At 30.2% G+C, this 10,228-nt stretch overlaps 1 protein-coding gene across 1 annotated transcript; it reads left to right on the forward strand.

The window, feature by feature from the left end:
* The first annotated feature begins 5,552 nt into the window (after nucleotides 1–5,552).
* Nucleotides 5,553–9,209, forward strand: LOC107455251 (uncharacterized). Its single transcript, XM_087163966.1, has one exon. The coding sequence runs from the start codon at nucleotides 7,291–7,293 to the stop codon at nucleotides 9,001–9,003; it is 1,713 nt and encodes a 570-aa protein (XP_087020092.1). The 5' UTR covers nucleotides 5,553–7,290; the 3' UTR covers nucleotides 9,004–9,209.
* The last annotated feature ends 1,019 nt before the right edge of the window (nucleotides 9,210–10,228 follow it).

The following is a 10,228-nucleotide window of genomic DNA, read 5'->3' on the forward strand; positions in this document are numbered from 1 at the left end:
CTCCATTGCATAAATGAAGATTGTGGGACTAAGTAACAAATCGCAAGATTTTTTTCTTGACAGTTTCAACACCTTTGTGATCGGTGACTTCAATTCCGGGGTTGTAACCAGACCCGTCGTCAACGGGGGGGGGGGCTGTCTCACCCCCCCCCTCCATCGATATCGTCCTGTCGGCATTTTTTTTTTTTTTTTACAAGCCAAAATCCCGACTTAGCCGAAATTCTTCCATTGTCGGATATTTCATGGGTGATGAGACTTAAACGGATTTCAATGTTATCTGAGTTTCGTCCATTTCGGGATCCCAGACCCAACTCGGCAAATCTTGTTGTGAAATGTGTTTTTAAATTTAGTTTCTTTTTTCTCCTTTAGAGTAGCCATTTATGATAATTCATAACAAGATGACCGATATTACAAGCCAAAATCTCAAAAACCATTTCTCTTGTATTATTTCAGCAACACATTCTTAAATTTAAAAAAAATTTAGTGACCTTAATTTTTAGTTAGGTAATAATGTATCATAAAATTCAGATATTAATTCTCTGAATTATGTTAACTCTTCATTAGAAGTTTAAGTAATTTATTAGAGTCTTTTTTAAAGAATTAATAAATTTTAAATGAAATTATTGTGCCGGTGCTGCAACTTTTTTTTCTTCTTTCACTTTCAAAATATTGGGGAAAAATTACAAATAAGAGTACCTATTAAGTAGGATACTTTATTATTCAAAATATCTTATTTAAATTGCTAAATTCTGCTTAAATAACACAAATTATTAAATAATTTATATTTTCAATGACTAAAAGTTATTTTTCTACTTTGAAGAATTTTACTAACTCTAAAGGACTTTAAACATTAAGAAAAAAAACACATTTAATTTGTTAACTACTCTTCAGTTCATAACTTTTAAAATTCTATGATGATTGGATTATTATTTGAGTTAAAAATTTCTTAACCTAAAATAAATTGTTCAGGGACCAATTCATATCTTTAGAACAATTAATCATCAAAACAGAATTTGATATTCTGTATGGAAAATAGTAAACATATATGTGATCCTCAATTCACCTTTATAAAAGTTTCTGTTTTGAAAATAAAATATTATATTCTGCTTTTAATATTTTTTTTCAAGAATCCTAAGAATTCTGATACATTAAATTGAGTTACACTCAATCGAATCGACACTTCTATCATTTCACACAATTTGTGGATGGTTGCCGAGTTCAAAGTATTAAATGTTGTAATTTTGGATTCATTAATTATTTCAATAAAAATACGGTAAAAATACAGGAATTCTAAGTATTCACGGAAAAGTGGTTATTCTCTTTGATCAAGCCGTTACCGGTACTGTGAAAAGGCCTCAAAAAAAGGGTGGTGATGCGACTCCGATCTTGTGAAGCAGCAGACAAAACCCCGGATATTTCTGTCAACTTGAAAAATCGAGGGTGTTTTAAAAGTGGTTAGCTAGAAATGCCCTAAGCTATATTTTCTCTTACTCTTTCTAAGAATAAAGACAATATCTTTGTTCATGTTGTTAAAAAGGGGAGGGAAGGGGCTCAATGTACATGCAGCTGTGGTCCCAATCACTTCACTGACCTGTCTTTAACTGTCTAGTACGGGTATTTAGTTACTCAAAGCGTTTTTATAAATTCATATTATTATTGAATAAAATAGAAAATCTGCTCACAAGTCAACGATCATCCAATCCACTGCAGCTTGAGTTTTGAATATAAGTATAATTTTTTTATGAATACATATTTATTATTCGCAGTCTTATTGTTTAAATATTAAATTTAATTAAATTGCATTAAATGTGTTATTATTTTCCAATTAAATTATTGCTTAAAAATTAAGGTATGAGACTTTCTCAAAAAAGAGTTTTTTTTTTAAATATATATATATGGGTAAATATTGATTTTTATGAAGCAGGTAAAATTATTCTTTTTAATCTCTTTTGTGCAGTAAAATGATAAAAAAAAAAGAAAAAATAGCAATTAAAAATGTTATGTTATTTATATTCATTAGTAGGAGCTAGGGATAGAAAAAGATAAACCACATGTGAATTCCTCAAATTGGAATTCTTTTTCCGTTTTTCACTTTTTACTAAGCTTTTTATTTTGTGTTTGAAATATTTTTTTTAAAGATTTTTTTAGTTGAAATTATTTTTCATAGATCTTATTTAATTGAAATATCGAATATCAAGTTCTATATTTGCTCGTAGGCTTTGTTTTTATAAGTCCAAACTGCAATCCTGTATGAAGAAAAATGTACTAATGTTAATTTTATTGAAAATGTAATGTGCTTAAAAATAGAAAAGTTTAAGTTTTTTTCGATGAATAATTCTTTTTAGCAATTTTGTTGTATTTCTTATGTATTTAATGTTTTTATATTATCTTTAATCTTTTTTACTAAAGTTAACAGTTTTTCATTTGTTTAAGTTAATTATTAGGTACGTTATTATTTCGTTAATTAAAAAAAAACTTAATAATTTTGTAATTATGTAAAAATTCAATCCACAGTTTCGCATTAAAAATGCAAAATAATCATTTTAGCATAAATGCTTTCATAAGTTTTTATTGTTAAATCTATTAGCGTTAACTGCACCAATGACTGCACAATGAATTGATTAAAAACTATCTTCGAACAACAATGACCACTGAATGCCTAAATTCACTGCTTTTACTCCAAGAAGAAAAAGATATTGTTAACAATATTAAGCTTGATAAGTTGGCAGAATATTCTTCACTTTTAAAACAACGTCGAAGTAAATTTATGTAGGTAACGTAATTTTATAAATATCTTAATTTTTTATCATTTTTATGTGAATTTCTTCATTTGTAATTTAAATGGCAAATATTTTCAATGTTTTTCTACATTATTTTTCTTATTTTTTTAAAAATGAAAGGACAATTTACTTTTGAATGAATATCTTATAGAAGACTGTATTTGCTGATTATGACTTACTTTCTTATCTTCAAACAATTGCTCTAATTAGCTTATGGTAACACCGTTTAGATAAAACGAAAGATAAATTTTAATTACTAAGTGATTTTTAAAAAAATATTTAAATATAATGTCAAAAGTATTTCAAAGTTGCATTGAAAAACATTTAAATTTACAACTTTATTTTTTAAAATTATTTCCACAAATAATTATTGATTACTATTACTGAAAACTTATTTCAATTGAATAAGTTTCAGTTTATTTAAAAATAGTTTATTTTCTTTAATATTTTGTTACCATTTTAATAATTAAATTTAATAATTAAATTAAGAAATGTGAAAACTATATTTTCTTTGTATTATTTTGAATAATTACCGGTACTATTTAGTTATCAATAATACCACATTTTTCACCTATGGCGGTTGCATTTTTAAGTGCTGTAAAAATTATTTCGATGAATAGCATTATGTTTATAACTAGTCGAAATAATTTCAAAATAAACTTTGGAAGCTCAAGTTTTGTGGCGCATTTGAACTCTTTTATTTGTTTTACCTTTGATTATCAAACTTTAACCATATACAAATTGTGTATATATATACACAGTCCAGTCACATTAATGTGACCACCTGTCAAAAGCCAGAATAACCACCTTTGGCAGAGCGGACCGCTACGAGACGTGCAGGAAGAAAGTCAATTAGGTTTCTGAAGGTGTTCTCTGGGATGTTGAGCCATGCCGACTCCAGTGCCGTGGCCAGCTGCGCTAGATTACGCGGTTGAGGATCCATGGCACGAACAACCCGATCGAGGTGGTCCCACAGATTCTCGATTGGGTTTAAATCCGGTGAGTTTGCCAGCCAGGGGAGTACGGTAAATTCATCCTGGTGCTCTTTGAACCACGCACATGCACTGCGAGCTGTATGACACCTCGCATTGTCCTGGTGGTAGATGCCATCATTCTGAGGAAAAATCATTTGCATGTAGGGGTGGACATGGTCCGCATGGACAGATACGTACTTGTACTGATCCATCGTGCCTTCCACAATGATGAGTGCACCCAGTGAATGCCAGGAAAACATTCCCCAAACCATAACGCTCCCTCTTCCAGCTTGCAGCTTTGCGGCAATTGTTGCAGGGTGTTGCTTTCAGACATTTCACGCCGTATACGCCAACGTCCATCTGTCCCATGGAGCATAAAATGTGATTCATTGGAAAAAGCCACCTGTTGCCACTCTGTGGACGTCTAGTTGCGGTACTGGCGTGCAAATTCCAGCCTTCGTCACCGACGAACAGCAGTCAGCATAGGTGCATTAACCAGGCGTCTGCTGCGGAGGCCCATGCGCAGCAACGTTCGCTGAACAGTTGTTGAGGATACACTCTTGGTAGCCCCTTGGTTCATCTGAACGATCACTTGCTCAACAGTTGCACGTCTATTCGTCTGAACGCATCTCCGTAGCCTTCATTCGCCTCTGCCATCTTTGGCCCGTGGTGCACCACATGTGCCACGCCGCTTGTTTTGTATAGTGCCATTTTGCCACGCACGGTATACTTTTACCACGGCGGTACGCGAACAGTTCACAAAATCAGTCGTTTCCGAAATGCTTCCACCCTTGGCCCGAAAGCCAATAATCATGCCCTTTTGGACGTAGGATAAATCGCTACATTTCTGCATTGCGCCAACGACTGAATTGCTTTTTGATGCCCTAGGACATTCAATATATACACTACACTGTAATGTGCTGCCACCTACACTCTGTGATTGGTTATTTCACGTTGACGTCGAAAGTAGGTGGTGGTCACATTAATGTGACTGGACTGTGTATATATATATATATATATGACAGTCGGCAAAATAAACTTCAACACCCCCCCCCTCTCGAATCGGTTAGCGACGGGCCTGCATGCAGCCCTTCATTTAAGAAGTGATTGTGCACCCCTACGTAAATGAATCACAAGAATCAATAAAATAAAAAAAATTCTCTTACAAAATAACTTTTTTTAATTCACTTTACAAATAATAATAACTCTTAACTGAACATTTATAGTAAGTTATATTATCGTTTTGTTAATATAAATTTCATTTCAACGTGATAAATGGGTAAGTGTATACAATGTTCCAATTTGGTACTTTTCTAAATTCTGCATTTCCATCGCAATTATAAATTCTTTAATAATTGTTATCTAAACAATTTTAATTATTATACATAAATTCAAATAAAATGAATGATTATAAGTACTCGAATGTCTCTTCACAGTGCTGTTGTTCACATTATAATTAAAAAAAAATTGAGTTAAGTTTAAGATAGGGCGTATTTATAAACTTTGCAGGGGCTGCATTTAAGTTTATGTACGCCATTGATGATATCGCATGAGAAAATCGAGCGAAAACCTGATTTGCAATTTTTTTGCGGTATAAAATATCCACCAATCGGGTCCAGATCATGCATACAATGTGAAATGCAAACGCACAGTCACTCGAAAAAATTTCGAGTGACAGTAATATATGAGCACTGTGATACTGTCATCAATCGAATGAAATGCAGTGAAAGTAGGCCAGCAAAGATAGCTTGAGTAATTTTTTTTTGTTGAAGTTTTTGTGACAAAACCAACTACTATTGAATACAAATATCTATGATAATACTAATATCTATGATACAACTAAAAAGAGGGGGACGGGCGAAAAACATGGATCCCGTCTTCTCTCCAGATGGCGCATTCGAGCGTTGCGATCGCCTAAACAGTCAACCATTCATCGTATCACATCTGCTATCTGTCTAGCCTCAATCAAAACCTTATTAATGAATATAGAAAGCTATAAGCTTAAAAAAAGAACTCGTTTCACTATACTACACCCGCGCACTAGTCAATCATTCAATCTAAGCAATCCAAGCATAGATAGGAAATCCGCTATCCGAATAAGGAAAAATGTGCTCTGAATTTGTTTATCATAATCGAATAGAAATTCTTGCTTTAATGTCTGTGAAATATATTTCTTGATTTTAGTTTTTTTGCATTAAGATACTTACGCAAGTGTTGTAGAAAAGAAGTTGGCAATATATGAAGAAAAATAATTCAAAGCATAAAATGGCAGAAAGTGTTTTAAAATAATGTAAAAGCTTAATTTCTATAAACTGTTTACCTGTCACAGATCTTGTTTGTGTGGCGCAATTACCTTCATTCATTAGGGAATCTTCATTATAAATCTAGACATACATTATCGTTGCATATGTTATTTGGAATTTCCTTGTACTCATGACCCTACACTTAAAACTTTAGCTTAAAAGTTATTTTGGCAATTTGTGTTAAAGTGTCTAAATTTGCAGACAGTCTCAGGTAATCTCTTCATAATGTTTATGTGAAAAGTTGTTACTCATGAAATATGCTATTTGAGCAATGTTTGTCATAGAAAATAATGGTTTTGCTAAACAATTTCATTTTTAGACAAATGTAAAAATTTTTTCAGCCTGCTAAGCAACTAACAATAGTATAACTAAATTTTTAAGAGGCATATTAGATTAATTTTTTGTTCATACCAATTTAAATTTTTCGTATCTCTGTGTATGCGATAAAATATTTGTTCAAAAATCAATATTTCAACCTGGTAATATGTAATTTTATTTTTGTCATAAATCTGTATCATTAAACATTCTTTATATTATTAGTTTTGTAATGTTGGTTGTTTTTGTGTTGATCTTAATTATATGATAGCCAAAGCATATAGTTAGAACCTTAAAAATTTGTTTTGAATGCTACACTAAATAATTTAAGCAAGTTTGATCATTTACCAAGAATAAAATTTAGATTATTGTACAGTATTTTAAATTATACTCCAGTTATGATTTTTATGTATTAATAATAATTTAAATATTTCTGTTGCCTTTTCTTTATTCTCTGCAAAACAAAATTAGTTTCAACATCAATTTCTAGCCTTAGTTTCTTAACTTATTATTCAGAAAATCATATTTCTTACAAAATATTTATTAGTTTGTTTTTAAAATTTAATTTAATTGTTTTGATAAATTTAACATTTGAAGCATAAGTAATTATCACATTTACGTGACATTATTTTAAACTTTAATTCGTTACGACAGTTTTATTTAAATGCACACATTTTTACGCAAGGTGATTTGAAATGAACTAATATTTCTAAGTATTAGGACTCATTCATGTTGGTGAGAATACTTATTCTTGTGTAATAAGAGTTTTTCTTAGAAAAGTAATACTGGTTATTAACCTGATTCTTGTAATAACAGTTTTCACTGAGAAGTAATGTAACGGAATACAGTCATGTCCATACTGGTGTGAAGCCACATTCTTGTAGCATATGCGATGAGAGTTTTTCCCATAGAAGTGACATGACTAAACACTATCCTGTTCAAATGGGTGGGAAATCTTTTTTCTGTAATGTATGTAGTAAGAGTTTTTCAAACAGAAGTAATCTGACTAATCACAGTTATGTTCATACATGTGAGAAACCGTTTTCTTGTAGTGTATGTAATAAGAGTTTTTCACAAAAAATTTATCTAACTTCACACAATCGTGTTCACACTGGTGAAAAACCTTTTTCTTGCAGTATATGTAATAAGAGTTTTTCACAAAAAAGTAATCTAACTGAACACAATCGTGTTCACACTGGTGAGAAACCTTATTCTTGTAGTATATGTAATAAGAGTTTTTCCCGTAGAAGTAGTCTGACTGAGCATTTTCGTATTCATACTGGTGTGAAGCCTCATTCTTGTAACATATGCAATAAGAGTTTTTCCCATAGAAGTGACATGACTAGACACAGTCGTGTTCACACTGGTGAGAAACCTTTTTCCTGTAGTATATGTAATAAGAGTTTTACAAACAGAAGTAAACTGACTAATCACAGTTATGTTCATACTGGTGAGAAGCCTTATTCTTGTAGTATATGTGATAAGAGTTTTTCACATAAAAGTCAATTAACTAGACACAGTGGTATTCACACCAGTGAGAACTCTTTTTTTTGTAGTATATGTAACAAGAGTTTTTCACAAAGAATTCATCTGACTATACACAATCATGTTCACACTGGTGAGAAACCTTTTTCCTGTAGTATATGTAATAAGATTTTTTCAAGCAGAGGTAGTCTGACTAATCACAGTTATGTTCATACTGGTGAGAAACCTTTTTCTTGTAGTATATGTAATAAGAGTTTTTCACAAAGAATTAATCTAACTACACACAATCTTGTTCACACTGGTGGGAAACCTTTTTCCTGTAGTATATGTAATAAGAGTTTTTCACAAAGAAGAACTTTGACTAAGCACAGTTATATTCATACTGGTGAGAAACCTTATTCATGTAATATATGTAATAAGAGTTTTTCTTTTGAGAGTGGTCTGACTAAACACAGTCGTGTTCACACTGATGAGAAGCCTTATTCTTGTAGTATATGTAATAAGAGTTTTTTAAACCGAAGTAATCTGACTACTCACAGTTATGTTCATACTGGTGAGAAGCCTTATTCTTGTAGTATATGTAATAAGGGTTTTTCACAAAGAATTAATCTAACTATCCACAATCTTGTTCACACTGGTGAGAAACCTTTTTCCTGTAGTCTATGTTATAAGAGTTTTGCTAACAGAAGTAATCTGACTAATCACAGTTACGTTCATACTGGTGAAAAGCCTTATTCTTGTGATATATGTAATAAGAGTTTTTCATGCAGAAGTAATCTGACTAAACACAGTTATGTTCATACTGGTGAGAAACCTTTTTCTTGTAGTATATGCAATAAGAGTTTTTCACAAAAAGTTTGTCTAACTTCACACAATCTTGTTCACACTGGTGAGAAACCTTATTCTTGTAGTGTATGTAATAAGAGTTTTTCACGAAAAAGTAATCTGACTAAACACAGTCGTGCTCACACTGGTGAGAAACTTTATTCTTGTAGTGTATGTAATAAGAGTTTTTCACTAATAAGTAATCTAACTGAACACAGTCGTGTTCACACTGGTGAGAAACCTTATTCTTGTAGTGTATGTAATAAGAGTTTTTCACGAAAAAGTTATCTGACTACACATAGTCGTGTTCACACTGGTTAGAAATATTTTCTCTGCAGTATATGTAATAAGAATTTTTCGCACAGAAGTTGTCTGACTGAGCATTTTCTTGTTCATACCAGTAAGAAACCTGATTCTTGTTGTTAATTCTTAGAGTTTATCTTCATAAAGGGTTTATATTTTATTTAGAGGGTCTCATTGTTAATATTGATGTAAATAAATAAAAAATTTAAAGTTTTTCTCTGTGATTCTTTTCTTTTTGATGTGTCTGAACTTCGAACCATTATCATGATTTTTCCATTTTAAAACATTATTTTTTTTTTAAACCATAACATAATTTTTAAATCATTATTTTCGAAGTGTGTAAGAAAGTTTTTTTTAAAAAAATTAGGAGTAAAGATCCAGTTTTTTTAATTTTAATAATTAAATTTATAAACAAATTTAATTATGTGACAAAATACTTAATTTAAATAAAAAATGAAAACTGGAATATGAATTCACATGTAGGTTTAATTATATAAAATACCATTTTAAACATGAAAATTATCAAAAAAATTGGGAGCTATGCTAAAAAAGTTTACTTAAACTTGATAATTTTGTTGCTTTTTCTCTTGTAACTTCAAATTTAACATAAGAATTGAAATAATTGTGAAGACTTAAATGCAGATAGAAAATTATTTATTTGATAAAATGCAATCAATATGATATTTTACTCATTAATCTAATATTTGGTGATTTAGAAGCGGAACATTATCGAAAATAATTCATTTATTTAAATTATGCATTTTATTTTGAAAGAAAAAACATTACAGAATGTTTTTTCTTTCGAAATAAAATGCATAATTTAAATAATATACATTCTTTAAAAAAATTTATAAACATGTTTTTTGGATGTTTTTCAGAATTTTAAGGGGAAATTTTATTTGTTTTATACATAAAAAGAATGTTTTTTAATGTTGTAATCAACTAATAATAAGTAAAAAAAAAAAAAAAAATTGTTGCATGTTTTTGAATAAATTTATTTTACTTTTAACTTATTGTGAGTAATCTAAGTAGTTTTTCACGTGTAAAAAATTCAACTTTGTTGACAAACAAAATTTAATTTTTATTGCTCTAATGTCTCTCTAGTGTTTTTAAATAAATTTATTTTACATTGATATAGTACATAAAGTTATTAACCTATTGTGAGTAATCTAAGAAGTTTTTCACATTATGTACAAAATTCAACTTTTATTGTTTTAAAATCGTGTTTTAAACTCAAAAATAT

This window comes from Parasteatoda tepidariorum, chromosome 5 (assembly GCF_982258835.1).
Source record: "Parasteatoda tepidariorum strain Cologne lab strain chromosome 5, Ptep-v5.0, whole genome shotgun sequence".
Classification (NCBI taxonomy): Eukaryota; Metazoa; Arthropoda; class Arachnida; order Araneae; family Theridiidae; genus Parasteatoda; species Parasteatoda tepidariorum.